The 21,832-nt window shown below is 41.4% G+C and overlaps 1 protein-coding gene across 3 annotated transcripts in view; it reads left to right on the top strand.

Annotated features, from left to right (window-relative positions):
• The window catches only part of ide (insulin-degrading enzyme), a 95,264-nt gene that overhangs the window by 15,268 nt on the left and 58,164 nt on the right, over positions 1-21,832 (top strand). For all 3 annotated transcript variants that reach the window (XM_078413721.1, XM_078413719.1, XM_078413720.1), the window contains exons 4-11: positions 386-555; positions 10,286-10,408; positions 14,281-14,393; positions 15,903-16,065; positions 16,945-17,037; positions 17,733-17,824; positions 18,911-18,991; positions 21,548-21,651. In XM_078413721.1, coding sequence (XP_078269847.1) covers positions 386-555; positions 10,286-10,408; positions 14,281-14,393; positions 15,903-16,065; positions 16,945-17,037; positions 17,733-17,824; positions 18,911-18,991; positions 21,548-21,651 — 939 coding nt within the window. The remainder of the gene's footprint in view (positions 1-385; positions 556-10,285; positions 10,409-14,280; positions 14,394-15,902; positions 16,066-16,944; positions 17,038-17,732; positions 17,825-18,910; positions 18,992-21,547; positions 21,652-21,832) is intronic.

Raw genomic sequence — 21,832 nt, 5'->3', positions numbered from 1 at the left:
CTCATTCTAACTTTAGTCCAAGGGAGACGTGAAGTGATTTTATGCAAATTGAACGAATTGAAAGGAGTGCCAGTTTGCCCACTTGTTGCTTGATTAAACAGTGTTCCAATTTGGAGGAAGAACCAGATAACACATAGTACATTTCACATTCTTCATGTTTCAATTATAATATTTTATTTTTCATTGTCTACTGTATATCGTGTTGTTACTTGCGAACAAAGCACCACGGCAAATTCCTTGTACGTATATATAGTTGTCGAATAAAATGTATTCAATTCATTTCATTTAATGGTTGGCAAACTGTAAAGTATATTTGGAAATTGATTTCTGGTGTGATTTTTAATTTTCTAATGCATTTGAAGTTATGACCTTTTTTTAAATTTAGGTTTGCACAATTTTTCCTCTGCCCTTTATTTGATGCCAGCTGTAAAGACCGAGAAGTCAATGCTGTTGACTCAGAGCATGAGAAAAATCTAATGAATGATGCCTGGAGACTGTTCCAATTGGAGAAATCTACAGGCAACCCAGAACATCGATTTAATTCTTTTGGAACAGGTCAGTATTTAGTATAATCCTCCCAATGAATTAACTTGCCTGGAAAACATATCTGGACTTTCAAAAAGCCTTTGACAAGGTCCCACACAAGAGATCAGTGTGCAAAAAATAGAGCACAAGGTATTGGGGGTAGGGTATTGACATGGATAGAGAACTGGTTGGCAGACAGGAAGCAAAGAGTAGGAATTAACGGATCCTTTTCAGAATGGCAGGCGGTGACTAATGGGGTGCTGCAAGGCTCAGTGCTGGGACCATGGTTATTCATGATATGTATTAATGATTTAGACGAAGGAATTAAATGTAACATCTCTAAGTTCGACACAACTCTGGGTGGCAGTGTGAGCTGCGAGGAGGATGCTATGAGGCTGCAGGGTGATTTGGATAGGTTGGGTGAGTCGGCAGATGCATGGCAGATGCAGTATAATATGAATATATGTGAGGTTATCCACTTTGGTGGCAAAAACAAGAAGGCAGATTATTATCTGAATGGTATCAGATTAGGAAAAGGGGAGGTGCAGCGAGACCTGGGTGTGCTTGTACATCAGGACTGACATATGATGAAAGAATGGGTTGCATTCACTGGAATTTGGGAGGATGAGAGGGGATCTTATAGAAACATTTATAATTCTTAAAGGATTGGACAGGCTAGATGTAGGAAAAATGTTCCCAATGTTGGGGGAGTCCAGAACCAGGGGTCACAGTTTAAGAATAAGGTATAGGCCATTTAGGACTGAGATGGGGAAAAACTTCTTCACCCAGAGAGTTGGAATTTGTGGAATTCTCTGCCACAGAAGGCAGTGGAGGCCAATTCACTGGATGTTTAAGGGAGAGTTAGATTTAGCTCTTGGGGCTAAAGGAATCAAGGGATATAGGGAAAAGCAAGAACGAGGTACTGATTTTAGATGATCGGCCATGATCATATTGAATGGCTGGCTCGAAGGGCCGAATGGCCTGCTCCTGCACCTATTTTTGTATGTTTCTAAAACACAATTTGAACCAAATTGTGCAATTGTATGATGCCATAAATGTACGAGATGTTATCCAAGGATAGAAGATACTGTACATTATAGGTGCATGCCACTGTCTGGGTGAAAAAGGACCTGCTCGGATCCCCTCTAAGTCTCTTGCTCCATATTCTAAATCTGTGTCCTCTAGTTTTTTCTACCTTGGATATGGGGAAATATCTGCAATCTATCTACTATCTTATATACCTCAATGTCCACTCTTAACTTCCATTGCTCCAGGGAAATCGGACTCCACCACTCCAGTTTCTCTCATGAATGTAATGCTCCACTCCAGGCAACATGCAGGTGAATCTCCTCTGCACCCTCCTCTCCAGCACACTTGTACCCTTGTATTGTGGTCACCTGAACTGTGTGCAGCTCAGATTTATAAAGTTGGATCATAATCTCATTGCGCTTCTGTTCATTACCCTGTCTAATGAAGCCCAATATCTTGTATGCTTTCTTAACTTCCTTATCTAAGTGTTTAATTAATTAATTGAAAGTTGCAGCATGGAAACAGACCCTTCAGCCCACCAAGTCCATGCCAACCATTAATCACCTGTTCACACTTCCTACATGCCAGACAATTTACTGAAGCCAATTGCGTACAAACCTACACGTTTTCAAGATGTGGGAGGAAACGAGTGCCCGGAGGAATCATATGCAGACATGGAGAGAGCCTGTAAACTCCACACATAGAGCAACTGAGGTCAACTGAGTTTCTGGCACTGAGGCAGCAGCTCGACCAGCTGCATCACTCTGTTGCCTTGTGTTCTGCAAAAAGGGTTGAAATACATGTGGGCCATGTGTGGTACAGCAACTAATATTTTTCATTTAAATTCTGAAAATAGGCTTTGAATGTATTTTACTGCATCGGTTGCTTCCAAGTCATATCCTAGCTCGCAGGAAAATTCAGATAATTGGTATGAGCAATTATTACTTTTGAACAAAGCTCATTTAGTCACCATCTCAGCAAGTTATCTGGTAAATAGTACATTAAGTAGGTACTAAATAACTATGAATGCTTTATTTTAATCTGTAATTAAAAGCTTGATTTAAAAAAAATGCTATAGATACTCAAATGACCAAGTCATTTTTGTATTTTTAAAGTGTAGAATGACATATCCTTAATTAGCAAAGGTGTCAAAAGTTATGGGCGAATGTAAGAGAATGGGGATGAGAGGAAAAGATAGATCAGCCATGATTAAATGACGGAGTAGTCTTGATGGGGCGAAGAGCCTAATTCTGCTCCTATGACTTGAACTCGTGTAATGCTATGTTCCTTAAGCATTTTTGGGTTTTATTTGTTTTCCAACACCAGCCATGTTTTGCTTTACAAATGATCAATACTGTTTATTCACAACATTGAAGAAGTAATGTGATCTTGCATCAAGCAGGCCTCAATTATTTGCATCCCAATGGCTCTTCTGTCGCTGCAAAGAAAACAATAGTTTGCATGACAGTTAGAAACAAATGTTGTAAATTGATTAATCGCACATTGCAGAGGAAATTGCCTGCATTTTGATGACAATTGGTCTGCTGCTCTTCCATCTTATCTAATTTACCTGCCTTCTGTTGAGCAGATGTTCTCTGCAGTTGAATGTTGTAAATGTTGAAGTTATTGCCCTTGCTCCCCACACAAAGTGTCCCCTTTTTGGCAACTGTGAAAGGTTAACTGAGACTAGTCCTAGTGTTATGGCAGCATCTGTGATTGGCTTCTGTCCATGCATTCTCATCATTAAGACATCATCTGTAATATTGTTACATGACCTTGTTTCTCCCAACTTTTCTCATGTTCAGTTCTGCAACCTCAGAAGATATCTCTGCTTCTACAATTCATTACCTTGCTTAACCCTAACTTTAGATCATAAGACGTGGGAGCAGAATTAGGTCATTCAACCCATTGAGTCTACTCAACCATTCGATTGTGGCTGGTCTATTTTTTCTCTCAACCCCATTCTCTTGCTTTCTCCCTGTAATCTTTGATGCTCTTACAAATCAAGAACCTATTGATCTTAATTATCTATATATTTTAATAAAACTCTCATCTTGTTTGTTTGTCCACACGTTTCCGTGGATTGTCACCTTGTCGTGGTGGAGAAGCTTGTGTGGTCCTGAGTGCGATGCCGTCTGGAGCTATGCTCCTGGTAGGGTCACCCATAGCGGTATGGTCGAGGGGGAGGTCCCTAACAAAGAGCAATCCAATTAAGACCTCAATGGTAAAACAGGCAGAGGATGATGGCTGACTTTAGTGCAGTGTCACAACGGCTGGGAAGGCGGATGAAGGCTGCAGTGGGCAGGTGCTATAGACTGGAAGGTAGACGCTCCCTCCCCCATGAGTCTCGGCTAGATGAGGCTCGTCAGCCTGGGAAGGCAGTCCATCTAGGAGAGGGAAAACTCTGATCTAAAACCTCCACTGCTTTGTGGCTATATCCAGTCATGGAAAAGGCTCCAGGAGTAAACCTCAAGAAAAATCTGGTGTTCCTAAGGCAGTTCGTCGTTGTTTACAACCTTGTTCTGGCAGCTCCTGCCAAGGCGCTGGTGCCAAACTGTAACGGCTCTGCTGTTCCTTTGGATCGATCAGCGACGTGGAGAGGGGGGACGTGCTGCATGGGCAACAGCCTGTCCTTCATATCACATCACCCAGGCTTTCATCCGACCACACATCGACGCTGCTCTAGCCGAGGTTTGGAGCAAGCAGCCAACACCCAGGATGCATCACCCATGGTCAGCCATGACCGAGGGGGGCCTTAGACGTACCCGAAATACAGCCAAACCGGCACCCAAAAACGCAACAATTTTAGCCCCACCTTACTCACCATTGGCCTGCGGTTCAAATGGTTGTTATATATTTTCTTTATTTCACTTTTTAAACTTAAAAAAAATACTTTTAAACTTCAATTAATTTGATTGGCTCTACCACCTCCGCCCATTTGGGGTCCGGCGCATTCTGATTGGCTACCTCCGTGTTTGACGTCACAATGCGAACCCTACGGGTCCACGCATGCGCAGTTGGGGCCCGTTGATCTAATACTTACATAAGATGGCTGCCGCATCCGCGCGTGCGCAGTTGGGGGAGGTTTGCCGCTCGGAGTGGGATCCGCCGAGAGATGGGAGTGGCGGCCAATGAAGGGGGGGGGGGGTTGAGGAGAGCTCTCCTGCTGGCTGCCGCGATGGTCGCACCGGGGCCGCAGTGAGTGGCTCCCTCTCCCCTTTCTTCTCCCCCCCTCGCCCTCCCCCGGTTCGGGGGGAGTTTTAAGGGAGATTGAGGAGGATGGAGTGGGTGATTGTCATCAGTTGGGGAGGGTTGCACGGAGGGTTGACAGGCCCTCAGGAGAGATTTGAATGAATGAATGAATAAGTTTATTGGCCAAGTATGCACATACAAGGAATGTGCCTTGGTGCTCCGCTCACAAATGACATCACAAACATAGTTAACAATTAAGAATAAAGCATAAACACATCAAAACAATAAGGATACACCGTTATGGTCTAAACATGTGGGTGAAAATAAACCAGAGCCAAAAAGGGACTACAGACTTTGGTTATTGAGTAGAACTATCACTCGTGGGAAAAAAAGCTGTTTTTATGTCTGGCTGCTTTGACAATCCGGAGTCGCCTTCCAGAGGGAAGTGCTTCAAAGAGTTTGTGGCCTGGGTGAGAGGGGTCAGAGATGATCTTGCCCGCCCGCTTCCTGGCCCTTGCAGTGGGGGGAAGGTTGCAGCCAACAACCTTCTCAGCTGTGCGAACGATCCGTTGCAGCCTCCGGCTGTCGTGCTTGGTGGCTGAGGCAAACCAGACCATGATGGAGAAGGTGAGGACGGACTCGATGATAGCAGTATAGAATTGGACCATCATTGCCTGTGGCAGAATGTGTTTCTTCAGTTGCTGCAGGAAGTACATCCTCTTTTGGGCCTTTTTGACTGTGGAGTCGATGGTGGCCCCCCATTTAAGGTCCCTGGAGACGATGGTTCCAAGGAACTTAAATGACTCCACAGATGTGACTATGGTGTTGTTGATTGTGAGTGGGGGAGGGGGATCTCTTCGAAAGTCTACAAGAAAGTGTAATCAATAAGATAACCTTTTTCATTTTCAAGAAACCAAACCAAAATCCCTTGAGAAAGAAACATCACAACTTTAGTAAATTATCTGAGATTACAATACAATACAATACAATATATCTTTATTGTCATTGTACCCAGGGGTACAACGAGATTGGGAATGCGCCTCCCATACGATGCAATAATTTAGGTAATTTAGACAGCAGCAACCCAACGAAACGAAACAGTTTTGGACAGGGTAAAGTGCAAGTTGATCTATGCGTTGTGGCCATCCGGCTCAGCAGGACCGGTTCATAGCAGCTATGGCCCTGGGGATGAAGCTGTTCCTGAGTCTGGAGGTGCGGGCATAGAAGGCCTTGTATCGTCTGCCCGATGGAAGGAGTTCGAACAGACTGTTGCAAGGGTGTGAAGAGTCTTTGTGGATGCTGGTGGCTTTTCTGAGGCATCGTGTGTTGTAGATGCCCTCCAAGTCTGGTAGCTGTGTTCCGATGGCCCTCTGAGCTCTATGGACTACCCGCTGTAGAGCTTTCCTTTCTGCCCCCGTGCAGCTGAGGTACCACACAGGGATGCCATGCGTTAGGATGCTCTCTATGGTGCAGCGGTAGAAGGTCGTCAGCAGCTGTTGGGGTAGACCAGACTTTTTCAGTGTTCTTAAGTAGAACAGTCTTTGTTGTGGCTTCTTGACCAGCGCAGCAGTGTTATTGGACCATGTTGGGTCCTCCGAAATGTGAGTGCCCAGAAACTTGAAGCTGGACACTCTCTCCACACTGTCCCCGTTGATAGAGATCGGGGCATATTCCCCGTTATGTGACCTACGGAAGTTGATGATCAGCTCCTTGGTCTTGGTGGTATTTAGGGACAGGTTGTTATCCGAGCACCAGTCCGCCAGGTTCTGCACCTCCGCTCTATAGTTTGTTTCATCCCCGTTGGTGATCAGCCCGATCACCGTTGTGTCATCTGCAAACTCGACAATGGTGTTGGTGTCGAATGCAGGAACACAGTCGTGTGTGAAGAGGGAGTAGAGCATGGGGCTCAGAACATAGCCCTGTGGTGTGCCGGTACTCAGGGTGATAGTGGAGGACAGGTGCGGGCCCATTCTCACTGCCTGCGGTCGTTCCAGCAGGAAGTCCAGGATCCAGTCACATAATGACGAGCTGAGGCCTAGCTGGTGGAGTTTGGTGATGAGCTTGGTGGGGATGACCGTGTTGAAGGCGGAGCTATAGTCTATGAATAGCATCCTCACGTACGTGCCCTGTCTCTCTAGGTGAGTCAGGACAGTGTGAAGAGCCAGAGAGATGGCGTCCTCTGTGGATCTATTTGCCCTGTATGCAAATTGATGTGGGTCCAGTGAGTCAGGGATGCTGGATTTGATGTGTGAGAGGACCAGCCTCTCAAAGCACTTCATGACTATCGGCGTTAGGGTAACCGGGCGGTAGTCGTTCAGGTTGGAGATCTTTGCTTTTTTCGGCACCGGAACTATGATAGCCGACTTCAGGCACTTGGGGACCGTAGCCAGAGATAATGACAGGTTAAAGATCCTGGTGAATACCTCAGCCAGCTGTTCAGCACAGTCCTTCAGTACCCTTCCTTGAACTCCATCCGGTCCTGCAGCCTTGCGTGGGTTGACCCTTTGCAGAGCGCGTTGTACCTCCTGTGAGCTCAGTTGCAAGACCTGTCCCACCGCCTTGGCTGGGGTTCTTTCACTCAAGGTGGTTTTGCCAGTTTCAAAGCGGGCAAAGAAGGTGTTAAGCTCGTTGGTCAGTGCCATATCGCTGTGGGGGTAGGCAGGGCTGCTCTTGTAGCCAGTGATGTCCCTGACACCCTGCCACATGCTTCTGGTGTCCGTGGTGTTGAAGTGGTCTTCCACCCGTTGCCTATGGGTGTCTTTGGCCCTTTTAATACCTTTGCTCAGGTGTGATCTGGCAACACTGTATGCTGAAGTGTCACCAGATTTAATGGCATTGTTGCGTGCCCTCAGCAGGTTCTGTACCTCCTTGTTCATCCAGGGTTTCCGGTTTGGGAACATCTTTATCTCCTTGTCCTCCGTGACATTCTCCACACAGCAGTTGATGTAGGAGAGCACAGTGGATGCGTATTCCTCCAAGTCTACCTCTGAACCGTAGGTGGCCTGTTGTGCAAACAGGTCCCAGTCGGTGCGATCAAAGCAGTCCTGGAGTTGTAGGGTGGCATCCTCGGGCCATATAGGGGGGCGTGGCTGTGTTCTGCAGCTGCGGCTCACCGGCAGTCTCCGTTTTTTTGTTGTTTTTTTGTCATTGTCGTTGTTAAATGTACGTTTTGTTTTATTTTTAATTCTGTGTATGTAGGGGGGTGGTGGGGGGGTTGGGGGAAACCTTTTTTTCAAATCTCCTCCTCAACGGAGATGCGACCTTTACCGTGTCGTATCTCCGTTCGCGCTACGGCCTAACATCGTGGAGTCGGCGGCCTCCAGCTGGGATCGACCTCAAAGACTCTGGTCGCAGGGCCTGGACTTACCATCTCGGAGGCTTCGGCCGTGGGCCCTGCAGACCGCAACATCGGGAGCTCGCAGGTCCCTGGCTGGCGGCCGGCTTTTGGGAGCTCCAGCCGTAGCAGCTTCGACCGCCCCGAAGCTCGAGGTACGATCGACCCGCTCGCAGGCCCTTCATCACCCTGCGTGGCTCGGCCGCAGCACTTTCCATCGCCCGGTGGGGGCTCAGGACTTTCATCGGCCTGCTCGGCTCGGCCCTGGGACTTTGCATCTCCCGGTGGGGGCTCAGGACTTTCATCGGCCTGCTCGGCTCGGCCCTGGGACTTTCCATCGCCCAGTGGGGGCTCAGGACTTTCATCGGCCTGCTCGGCTCGGCCCTGGGACTTTCCATCGCCCGGTGGGGGCTTCAAAAAGTTGGGAGCCTCGATCACCTCGTGGCACCACGGGAGAAGAATGAGGAGGAGATAAGACTTTGCCTTCCATCACAGTGAGGGTATGCCTAGAGCAATCACTATGATGGCTGTTTTGTGTAAAAAATTATATTTGTGTGTCTTGTGCTTTTTAATGTCTACTGCCGGACCCTGACGTGAGAGGACGCTGGCGTTGAGTATTAGCCGCTTTTCCGTCAGGATAGTTTGTCTGTTTGTTTCTATGTTAATTGTTTTTGTAAAGCGCTTTGAGCATGTGATAAGGCGCTATATAAAATAAATGGATTATTATTATTATTATTATTATATTTTGACCGTCTTTATTGTGGGTTTGGTCTTGCGGATGAGGGGTTTGTATGCGAGCAGTAGAAACAGTGAGAGGTGATCGGATTGTCCCAGGGGTGGGCAGGGGAGAGCTCTGTAGGCGTCCTTTACATTGGTGTACACCTTATCCAGTGTGTTTGAGCCCCTGGTAGGGCACTGCACATGCTGATGGAATTTGTGGAGCGAGGCTCGTAGGTCGACCTGATTGAAGTCCCCTGCAACAATGAAGGCACCGTTGGGGTGGGCATCCTGCTGCTTACTGATGGCCGAGTGCAGCTGTGCTAGTGCTAGGTTAGCATTAGCCTGTGGGGGAATGTATACGGCCATGATGATGACCACCATAAACTCCCGCGGCAGATAGAATGGCCTACATTTGAGCAGTAAGTACTCCAGGTCTGGGGAGCAGTAGCTCTCTATTGTAGTGTGGTTGGTGCACCAGTCATTGTTAATGTAGATGCAGAGCCCACTGCCCTTGTTCTTACCAGAGTCCTTTGTTCTATCAGCACGATGTAGTGAGCGGTTTGTTGGCTCCACAGCCCCGTCGGGGACCAGCGCGTTGAGCCACGTCTTACACATATTACAGAGAGAAATATGCTGCCTGACTCGTTGAGTTACTCCAGCACTTTGTGTCTAATATGTAGGATCAGTTTCTTATGTTGCTGAGTTTCTTAAACAACAATTTCATTCTTTAAATGTTTCATAGAAACATGGCTTGCTCATGGACACAATTTGTTGTCACTGCCTAAATCAATTTCATTGCCTCTAAACTCACCTCAAATGGAGTGGCTTGCTGACGCATGTCAAAAGCCAATTGAGATCCAGCCACAGCAGTGGGTCTAGAGTCATATACAGGTCAGACTGGATAGGAATGACCGATTTCCTTCAGCCATTATTAAACTAGACCGCATTCTTATGACTATCCTGTGGTTTGATGGTCTCAATCTTTGCTGTTATTCCAGAATTATTTAATTTCCCGAATTTAAATATTGCATAATGGGCCATACTGGGAGTTGACTTGGGAAAATAACTGCAGATGCTGGTACAAATCGAAGGTATCACAACATGCTGGAGTAACTCAGCAGGTCAGGCAGCATCTTGGAGAGAAGGAATGGGTGACGTTTCGGGTCTCGACCCTTCTTCAGTCTGAAGAAGGGTCTCGACCCGAAATGTCACCCATTCCTTCTCTCCAAGATGCTGCCTGACCTGCTGAGTTACTCCAGCATGTTGTGATACCTGGGATTTGACTTTGTCTCTTAGCTCAGATCTTTGGAAGCCAGGCTTGTAATTTAACCACTATGCTGCACTCCACGAAATACTAGCCAAATGCATATCTGAATGACCCTATGCAACAACGAACACAGTAAATAACATATTAACAATAGAGTGTAGGTTAAGCTGGGATCTTATTTTTCTTCTGCCTAAAACTAACCTTATTTTTGATATTAGGTAACAAGTTCACTTTGGAAACTAGACCAGTCGAGATGGGCATCGATGTGCGACAAGAACTGCTTAAATTCCACTCAGCGAACTATTCATCAAACCTGATGGGTCTGTGTGTTCTTGGGCGAGGCAAGTATTATATTGGGTAAAACATGTGCTAATATGTAATTCTTCATCTTTCATTCCATTGCTTGTTGCTCAAATCTTTTTAAGTACTTTTGGGCTTTGGAGTTGCTTCATGTAGCTGTCAGCAACTGGTATATTTAGGTAATCCAGTTTATTTAATTGCTTTTTAATGATTCCCAATTCTCAATTTGCAAGGTTGAGTTCCATTTTTGCCAGAGTCTCGGACCATGGTGGGTCAAGATCTTTTACACTGTTGGATAATAGTTCAAAATCCAATAATGCAAAATTCTCTTGATTTAAGTAACCAGCAGGAAAAGAAGGTGTTTGAAGTATCTTTTTCTTTTGTATATTTCCAAAAATGAACGTGAGGAATTTAAGCTCTGTCATTTGTTTCACTCCAGGCTGAGGGTGATGACAAAATGAACACATATTTGTATTTTTTAATTTTATTTCATGAAAAGCATTTTCCTAAAATTTGTATTTTTGTCATTAATCTGGAAATTGTGGTTCATTGTAGTAATATTGAGAAGAAACAGAATGTGATAAACATGTGTTTGCATATGTTTGCATTAGGTCATAGTTATAGATTGGAGCTCTTAACATGTAATTTTGAGGAATCGGCAAACGGATTTTGATTCTGGATATTTCGCAGTTATTTGACTAAAATCTTTCAAATTTTTTTTTATCTGATCTCAGTAAGTCCTCTATAAAGGGATGTTACTTTTACTATCTGCAGAATCTGTTGCAGACAAATGTAGGTTTTATATGTCGGGACAGATGAATCCTGGATGATTTGTGATGGAAGTTATCTTATATTAATGGTTAGAGCAAATAATATATCTTCTCATTGTGAAATCAATGCTAAAGGATTATGCTACTTTCAGAAAAAAAGTCAGAACAGATATCTTTATGTAAATAACATTGGGCTAGAATGTACTGCTGACATAATTTCATAGAAAAATGGCCACTATCAAGTGTGCCTTCAGGGTCATCCTTGTGCACTGCAGTGCATAGAGTAGTGATTATGTTAGAAAACTGATATGCATGTATCTGACCTCTTGCTCTGCTTCCGGAAGATACTGAGCTGTGAGGCTTGCTGGAGATATTGCTGTTTACAGGGCCTCGCCTTTACATACCAATAATCCCACTAATTAGATTACTTTTCAGCTGTTTCTAAATGTCTAACCATCAATACAAATGCCTGCAGTTCTACCACACCTCATGCCACCACTCTATTTTGTGAAAACAAGGGCCATGACAGACGCGCACCCAGAAGCAGTTAAGATGTCTCAAAGGATAGGGACGTGAAAAGGAAAATGCCAATTTCTTGGCAAACCTCTTTTTTTTCACTTCATAGACATGTCCCTCTGCAAATCGCGGCTGTCTATATCCAAACTAGTGGCAAGTCCTGCTCGGTCATCAGCCTTGAGCGTCTATATCCACACTCGTCCCCGTTCCAATACTTTAACTTTAAAATTGTCATGATTTTTTTTCAAAGTTTTGAATAGTTTTGCTGCATCTTACCTTTGCAATATTAACCCTTGAGATCTGTGCTTTTCAAATCAACTTGCACATACTCTTATTTTTTTAAATCTCTCCATATTTGTTTTGTGTTGTGAATTCATTCTTAAACCTTCTTAGCTTTTTCTCACTTGTCCTTTAAGATTTGCACCTCTTTCACCAGGTGTTTGCTGCATTGTCCTAATTTCTTAAGTGCCTTTGTTTCAGATTTTGTTTGATAATTCTCTTGAGTTGCCTCTGGTTGTTTTTTGCAGATTAAAAGTATTAATTATATCAATGTAACATGTTGAAAGCATAGCATGCTTTGCTATGGGGGAACAGTTGATATTGGGAAAGTGGATAAATATTTGAAACCAGAGCTTCAGCAAGGAAAACACCAGTGGGATTTTAGTTTGACATGCACTAACATTAATCTGCATCTGCTATTGTGCAGGTGCAATGGGTCAAAGAAACTACTATTTTTACTATGTAAGGTGGACTCTCAAGGAGTGTGTGCACATGTATGCTTTCTATGCATATGCCCAGAAATTGTGGTTGTAATGAAATCCGTTGAAGGTCAATGACCTATATGTCCAAAATCATTGCTTGATAAGTAACTCTCTGTAAAATAACTGCGCGCAGCCAAGATTAGAAGAATAGAAAGAGGTGTGTTCCTATAGAGCTTTATAAGATCATTAGAGGAATGGGTAGGGTCATATCATATCATATCATATCTATACAGCCGGAAACAGGCCTTTTTCGGCCCACCAAGTCCGTGCCGCCCAGTGATCCCCGCACATTAACACTATCCTACACCCACTAGGGACAATTTTTACATTTACCCAGCCAATTAACCTACAAACCTGTACGTCTTTGGAGTGTGGGAGGAAACCGAAGATCTCGGAGAAAACCCACGCAGGTCACGGGGAGAACGTACAAACTCCTTACAGTGCAGCACCCGTAGTCAGGATCGAACCTGAGTCTCCGGCGCTGCATTCGCTGTAAAGCAGCAACTCTACCGCTGCGCTACCGTGCCGCCCCATGCAGTCTTTTACCCAGAGTAGGGGAATCAACTAGAGGACAATTCTCTGTGAGTCTAAATGATTATACTGGGACTCAAGTTTGTCCCGATATTGTTTATTGGCATCCTTAATAGCTTTGCAAAGATCCTTGCGAGCTATCTTGTCCCTCTCGGGATCGTTTGACTTGTATGCAGCAGATCTGGGTGAATGCTCCATGACTCTAACCTTCTGTTTGTGACATGGCACAATTTTCAGTTGCTTAATCAATCTTCCTTTAGATGCTTACGTTAATTTAATTTCTTTACTTGAGTTTATCTCCGAGTAGTAAATTGAATGCTTAACGATTTGGTATTAGGTTATCATAGACTTTATCACTGTAACCCATCGGAATGGGTGGATGGAAGTTTTGTTTTTATTTGTTCTTGCTTGATTTTGGATTAATTGCAAATATTCTGATTTATTTGATTTGGTTCTCTGGTTTGTTTTATGTGGGGGGTGGGGGAGGGTGGGTCAGGGGAAACTTTTTTCAATCTTTTACCTTGCCGGAGATGCGATTGTTTTCCGGATCGTATCTCCGGTTACTCTGTGGCCTAACATCATGGAGCTGGCGGCCTTGCTCGAGACTAACTTTGAGTCCCACCACGGGGCCGTGGACTTGCCATTGAAGCCTGTGACCCCTTGCCTGGGATAGACACTCCAACCGCGGCCTGCGGATTTCAACATCGAGGAGTTTGCAGTCTCGGGTAGAGACTGATGTCGGGAAGCTCCAAGTCGCAGACGGTTCGACTCGCCCCGACCTGGGGTCCAATCGCCCGGAGCGGGGGAGCTGAGATCCCCTGATGCGAGAGCTTGATCACCACGATGCGGAGGACTCGACTACCGGCTGCGGGAGCTTAGATAGCCCTGGCAATGGAAGGTTCGAGTGCCCTGACCATGGGAGAACAAAGGGAAGAAGATTGAACTTTTTTTGCACAGTGACGAATGTGGGGGAGTCGCTGTGGTAGATGTTCATGTTAAAAAAATTATTTGCGTGTCTTGTTGCTCTTTATTGGTATGACTATGGTAAATCAAATTCCTCGTATGTTGCAAAACATACTTGCCTAATAAAGTATTATTATGATTATGATATCTACTTTGCAAGATTTGCAGAGCTCTGAAGGAAAATTTAGTTGATTTGAACATTCTGAGACAAAAGATTGGGGATTTACTTGTGCACCCAATAATAATAGGTTACCTTTAAAATAGATAACGCTGGTAGTTGACCTGGATTTGTACAGCAATTATCATATGATATTACTCTGAGCTTAAGTAATGACTCTGATTTATTGCTCAACTGATCTATATTGATTCCAGAATCCCTGGATGAGATGACTGACCTGGTGGTAAAATTGTTTGCTGCGGTGGAGAACAAAAATGTACCTGTCGTTGAATATACTGACCATCCTTTCCAGGAAGAGCATCTGAAGGTAGCTGCATCACTCTGGTTTTTCTATAAATTACATCTTTGAGTCTTGTTGAGTTCTATTTTGGTATTGTAGTTTGAAAATTTGTATATCGGTAAAATTTATTTTATGTTGGTGGTTACATTGCTTGGACTTGGAAATACGAATCCATCATAAATCATAATTCAACACTTGTTTTGAGGAATGGAAATGGAAGATATATTTCCTCTGTATGATCTCTGTAGTGGACAAATTGATTTTCTGAAGGTTTTGATTGGATAGATTGAAGAAATGCAATAGAGGTTTAGATGTTTTCTTGACTTCAAATTGCTTCTTATTTCAAACAAAAGTGGATAAACATTTGATTTGATGAAAGCTACACAAGGATCTAGGATGATAAACAGGCAATAGGATGAGACTCGGATTATTTCAGGAAAAGCTGTGATGTATGTGGGCAAGTTATGTCGCAAACATCTATTGTGACTCTTACTGAGTCGAGATTTAAGTTTCCAGAATGTCATAAAATAAGCCAAAGATAATTATATTACTAAATGAGATGGTGAAAGTCTGATATGCAGAAGTAGTAGTAATGGAGAAAGACCATTCAGCATCTCCATCTAGAAAAAAATCATGGCTTTTACCTTAATGCCACTTTGGTGCACTAGCCTTGTACGGTGACTCTAATTGATCATTGGAGATCTATCTCCCTGTTTTTCAGTGAAACAATTGAATATGTCTAACTTGTGCCCTACTGGCAGAACAGGAAATAAATATGTATCCTCCAATTTTCCTTCCTTTGGCCTTAATATGACCTTTCACTATTGTGTTCACTAGAATATTTTGTCAAATTGGTTTTGTACTCTGCAAGGGTTATCACCCATATAATTTTCTTTTATCTAAACCAGCATTTGAAAAATTGATTCTCCATCGTTAAAGTAAAGTAGAAACCTTGGACTACCCTAACATTGATTATTGGAATAGGTTTTGAAGAGGAATAAGAGAGAAACACTGCAACTGTGGCTATGTTATTAGAGATTGTATTCTAGCACTAGCCTGTAGGGGCTAAAATGAACATTGGGCCCAAAGAGACTTGTTAAGAACTGAAAAATGGGCAATGATGAGTTGCTAGAAGTGATAATTGAAAAGCAGTTTTTTAAAAAATGATGAGGGTTGAGAAGGTGTTGATGTTTAGAGAAACAGAGTTGGTTATGTATGTGACTCACTGAAAGCTAATGTGCAGGCACAGCAATCAATTAGAAAGTCATATGTTGGGGTTTTGTTGCAAGTAGATTTGAATTTGGGTTTGTTCGAGGAGGAAAGATTGAACAAACTTGAGTTTTGAAGAAAGAGGTGATTGCATTGAAATATACAAATTTGTTATGGGACTTTTCAGGGTCGATCCAGATAAGTCTGGGTTGTCTAGAACCAGGGTAATTAAAATTATTTTAATTTGTAATGAAAATACATTTGTAAAGAAGAAATTATATTTGTTTTAAATGATCATTGTAATAAAACAAGTTCATTGTTTTCCAGCAACTCTATAAAGTGGTGCCAATCAAGGATATACGAAATCTCTATGTCACTTTTCCAATACCAGATCTACAGAAATATTACAAGTCAAATCCAGGTCATTACCTCGGACATTTAATTGGTCATGAAGGACCAGGGAGTCTTCTATCAGAACTCAAGTCCAAAGGTGATGGCTGGGAAATTCTTTCTCATCTTGCTTTCCTTATTTTAAGTTTATCTCTGCTAATAATGTCCTTTGTGAGTCTCACTGGCTTCTTTGATTATACAGTCAATATCTTGTGAGGGTGTTAAAATTATGTCCAATACTCAATACTCATTTCTCCTTTTTCCCTTATCTTTTTGGATCTTTCCCTTTGGGAAGACACATGGCCTCAGCGTGGCATTCTTTGACTATTGAGAATGCTCATTTACTTGGGTGATGGAAGGAAACTGCAAAATGTCCAGCAAAGCTTTATTATGATGAAGTTTCTGATATATTTTTTTAATGTTTTGATCTAGATCCTTTTTTTTCTGTGATCACTTTTCATTTCCAGTTCCCAAAACTAAAAGGGCACATGCCAATTCTTGGTTCTGACTACTATTTCTTGCCTGGCCATTTGAAGTGCATGGATGTCTTGCACTTTCTCCTTTGAAGCTTTGGTGAGAATAGAGTCCAGCTGTGTGGCTAGTATATACAAACCCTATTTTGCTGTAAAATAACATGTCGGCTTCTTTAAATATATTCTCTTGTGTAATATTTTAATACATTTATGCTGCTGTGTTGCTGTGAATCATAACTTGATACTTGAGAGTAATGTATCAGTAATCTGTGCTGTAATATAATCTTGACCAACGAAGCATGGAGTGTGATAGTGCATTGCTCTATTACATAATCTTGTTATCAGTTTCCAAATGTTGAAGTGGAAAATACATTTGTTTCCACTTCAAATATCCAATATTGTTTTATTATTGTGACTCAGTAAAGAATAATCACATTTTTAAAACATTTTAGAAATTATTAGAACATCAACATGCATCACCAAACACGTTCTGTATTTGCTATTAGGTTGGGTAAATACTCTTGTTGGTGGACAAAAAGAAGGAGCGAAAGGTTTTATGTTTTTCATCATTAATGTGGATCTTACTGAAGAAGGGCTTGGTAAGTATAGTATAATCTTTTGCAAACACACACATTTTATGCTCTATTAAATTGTATTATGCTGGACTAAATCTTTTACATGATGAATACATGTTTTAGCAAGAAGATATTCCAGATTTTTTTTAATTTTGCAGAAAAACAAAACATTTCAAAGCAAGAACACCTATTGAAGTGCCTGTGATATAATTGCTGGCAAAGGTGAAATAAAAAACAAAATACTGGAAATGCCCAAAGTCTATGGAAAGAGTTAATGTTTCAGATGGAAGACCCTTCATCTATTCTAATGAAGGATATTCATCCAAAAATACTTACTCTATTTCATTTCAAAGATACTGGTGGACCTTGCAGAGTATTTCTCATTTTCATTTTAGTTTCAAATTTCCAGTACCCAGTTTTTTTTGTTGAACATAACTGAAGCCCAAAATGTACTTTAGAATTTCCGACTTATTGCTGATATATTGATTTACTATGTAAGCAGTTAGTGTTTATGGGGCTTGCAGGGTTAGGAGATTTTTTTAGCCAGCAAATAGCTGATTTAATGAAAATATAAGCATGAAAATTCTAAGCTGGAAGATCTGTTCACTACCTAATGAAATAATATTAATATTAATGTATACTAGGAAATAAATGTGTTTTTGTTTTTTTAATCTGTTGCAAATAATGTATACTTTCTTCTTTTCTCATTTGTAACGCAGTGCATGTTGAAGATATAATTCTCCACATGTTCCAATATATTGCCAAACTGCGTGCACAGGGGCCACAGGAATGGGTTTTCCAGGAATGTAAGGTATGAGCAAAATATGACTGATCCCAAATCCTTCTGAAAATTGGATAAAAAATTGATCTGTAAATTTCTGTAATGTTTTAGATTAAACAGATGAATTAGAAATATTGTCCTACATTTTTTTGTATTGTCATTATTTCACTTAGTTTAGAAGATTTTTTTAAACAAGTTTATTAACACACTCCAGTCATGTTCAGCGGCCTCTGTACAGATTTATGGATATGCTTTTATAGATTTGCAAGCTTATATGTCACTCAAACTTTTAAGGTTAGTTAAGAACATATCATTAACCAGGTGTGATCAGAATTTGTGATATTTATTCAAGAAATAAGGATTTAAAACAAAATGTTTAGAGCACTTAATGGTTATGTGAGGATGGAAATAAAAGGCACATTATTAAATGGTGAAGCAAAGCGTTCACCAGGAAGTTAGCAAGGTTTGGGTATATTTGTCAAATGAGATTACATAATAAGGAAATGTATACAGTAAAAATGAAGTGCAATGAAGCTACATTTAGAAAGTTGGGTCTGCATTGATTTAATGTGCTTTGCTGCATCTCCCATCTTTTCGGAAGGTTTTGTCTTTTGCAGGAATGTGGTTGGAAAATGGTAGATTGCTCGGTTCATTCACTTCCATGAGTTTAGTTTGTGAGTGTTGACTGAGTAGACATTGAGTCTTTACATTCAGTCTAATGCCAGTTTATTTATTTCTGGGTGGGATTGTTTAGTGGCAGAAATAAAGCAAAATATGAAAGATTTTGTTTCACCTCTCAATCCTGATGCGAGCCACAGCACCTTACGTTATCTACCTGAGATCAAAATGACTTGTGTTGTTTAGGTTTTAGTGGTCAATTAGACATTTTATTCAACTTGTCCATTGGAGCATATGCCTGAATGTGTAATACTTAATCCTCAAATCCAGATAATTTGAGGTGATATTTTCAATTGCTCAGTACAGTATTTCCTTTCGAATGTTACACAAATGTAAGAGTCAAGAATCCTTAATTCTTTCCAGGTACTTTTAGGAATGCACTAATAGCTTATTTTTCTTTATGGAACTATTAAATTCCTTTTATTCTTTTCAATTTAGGATTTGAATGCTATGGCATTTAGATTCAAAGATAAAGAACGACCACGAGGGTACACCTCAAAAGTTGCTGGATCATTGCATGTACGTAAATATTTGTCTACTCTATTTTAACCGTATTCCCTTTATTGGTAAGTCTCCTTTATGCAAATATTACTTGTGTTTTATCTTGTGTAAATGTGATGGGCAATAGCATTCTAAAAGATTGAGAGAGTGAGAAAATATTAAGCAAGTTATGAAGTGCATCTCTCTTGTCACTTAGTTTCAATTGTATTTATTCCTTGTACTGTAGTTGAAAATCTAATGTCAAGTGAATACAGGTGCCTCCAGTGCCATCCCTGCCAGATTTAGACAGTTTTTGTTCTGAAGTATTTTACTATGAAAGGGCTAAGTATTTTACTTTGAAAGTGTAGATAATCCTTGTTATAATGAACCATGTGGGTGGGTGGGGGGGGGGGGGAAGAATGGTGTCTGTTATTGGCAATTGTCGGCCATAACATAGTAAGGGGGAAAGTATGTACAGTTTTGGCAAAACAGCCAATAAACATACACTAAACAAGATGCACAATAAACAGGAAAGTATTTTATTTGAAAGTACAGATTATCCTTGTTATAACAAACCATGTACAGTTTTGGAAAAACAGCCAATAAACATACACTAAGATTGTAAATGGATTTAAAAAAAAGTTAACATACTGTGATTTCATTTACCTTTTGTAGATGGTAGATCGGTTACAACAGTTATTGTCTGCTATATCTGAAATCCGTTATAAAGACGTCCGTTATAACGAGGGTAGACTGCATTTTCTTTTCAGGGTAATCGTTCAGCACTACTTGCTGTAGATTTGCCTTGAATTGCAAAACAGTTAATTTTAATCAAACTAAACTTTCATGGTTATAATCTCAAAACCTAATGAGTTTTGTATTCTGTAAACTAGGGAAGTCTATGATCTAATCCTGACATAATTTTGTCCAGATGGACATTTGTTGTGGCTAGAATAACCTATTTTAGGAATGTAGTAGAGCATCATCATTAAATCATTTGCTTCATAATGACTGGGTTTCATGGCTTGTTATGGTTACGTGCACTGTAGGGATTTCCTTGGGTTTCTTTGACATAATTTTCCAAAGATGAATGCTCTTATCACCCATTCTGGCTAGTTAGGTATATCCTTGCCAGCAAGTTTCCTTCAAGTTGCACACCATTTTGATTTGCAAATTTGTCATCTATATACTAAAACTCTTGTTTGTTATCTTGTTTGTGACTGAACTTCAGCCAAAACGGTACACGATAGCGCAACAATTTTAGGCCCACCTTACTCACCATTGTCACTTTAGTGATAATGCAAGTAATTTTATTGAAATCGGTGTTATATTTTTAAAGTTATTCACTTTTTAAAGTTTAAAAGGAGGGAAGGGGAGGAGGGGAAGGGGGAGTGGGGGAGAAAGGAGAGGGGGGGTTGAGGGGAGGGGGGGAGGACTGGTGCTGCACCAATGCAGGAGAGGTTTGGGCCCAACGGGTCCACTTGGTCTAGTTCCTCTTTATCATTGGGTGTAAATTCTGGAACTCTTTCAATGGTACTGTGCGAGTACCTTCACTAATTTGAATGCAGCCGTTCAATAAGGCAGCATGTCATTATTCTCTCAAAGGCAATTAAAGAGGATCAATAAATGCCGGCATTGACAATGAAGCAATGAGGAATTGAGAAAAAGTAATGCATACGTTACGTTCTATCTTTTAAAGCCTGTTGTGGTAGTAAAGGCAATGTAATGTACCTGAATAGATTTGCAAAACGTTTCTAGCTTTGATTTTTGCCAGGAACGGCCAAAGAACCAAGGCCAGGCACTGCCCCTCGTGGGTGTAGTCATGGGCGATTGGTGATCAGGCCCTGTCCGTACTGCAAAAAAAAAAAACATTTTTAGGGACAATAGGTTTTATTCTCAAAATAAGGGATAGTCCATTAAGCACCTAGTTGAGAAACGTCATCACTCGGAGGGTAGTGAATTTTTGCAATTTTCAACCAAAGAGGACAGAGGAGATTGATAGATTTTTAGACACTAATGAAATCAAGATATTGGGTTAGTGCAGGAAAAATGTCACGGAAGTAAAATATTGGTCATGATCGCGTTGAAAAGAGAAGCAGGCCTGCTGGAATGGGCAGGAGGCAGATGTCCTATAACTTTTTGTTCCTTGTGTTCTTATGCTACCACAGCCACTCCCAAGTTCAGACAGATTGAAAGACAGAATATAACAGAAATTGAGAGAACTTTTGTTTTCTCATTCAAAATATTTAAATGTGCTCAAGAGAAAACTGAGTGGTAAACATGAATGTTAAACTGCATGCTCTTTATGTACTGTATGTAGCTTCATGTAGTACATCAAAAAATTATATTAAGGTTGTTGCACTGCTATTCAAATGTTACTCATCATGATGTTATATAATCCTTTTCAACACATTTTAATAGGTGTATAAGCAACATAGAATGATCTGCACACATTAAATTGGATGGTAATCTGGAAGTGTATAATCTGGTCCTGTGTGAAGTGTAGCTCATTGGCTTGGAGCATACTGATGTTATGAATTTGAACATTTACTATTCATTACTAATACTTCAGTTTTTTTCTCTATTCTTTCCTAGTACTATCCCATTGAAGAGGTTTTAGCAGCTGAATATCTACTGGAGGAGTTTAGGGCTGATCTAATAGACATGGTGCTGCAAAAGTTGACACCAGTGACTGTGCGGTAGGTTATCTTTGTACTGTTAGTGCCAGGCTTTTAACTTTTACTTTGAGAACAGAAAGTTGAAATCAATTTTATTGGTCTGGGTTTTTTTGTTCGTATCAAATAAATGCTGCAAACTATTCATTATATGTGATTGCCCAAAAATATTTAATAGTTTACTTTGGTATTGCAAGTTGTTGCG

This window comes from Rhinoraja longicauda, chromosome 16, assembly GCF_053455715.1.
Source record: "Rhinoraja longicauda isolate Sanriku21f chromosome 16, sRhiLon1.1, whole genome shotgun sequence".
NCBI classification, from domain to species: Eukaryota; Metazoa; Chordata; class Chondrichthyes; order Rajiformes; family Arhynchobatidae; genus Rhinoraja; species Rhinoraja longicauda.
The sequence above is the reverse complement of the archived record's forward strand: the minus strand, read 5'-3'. Positions and strand labels throughout refer to the sequence as shown.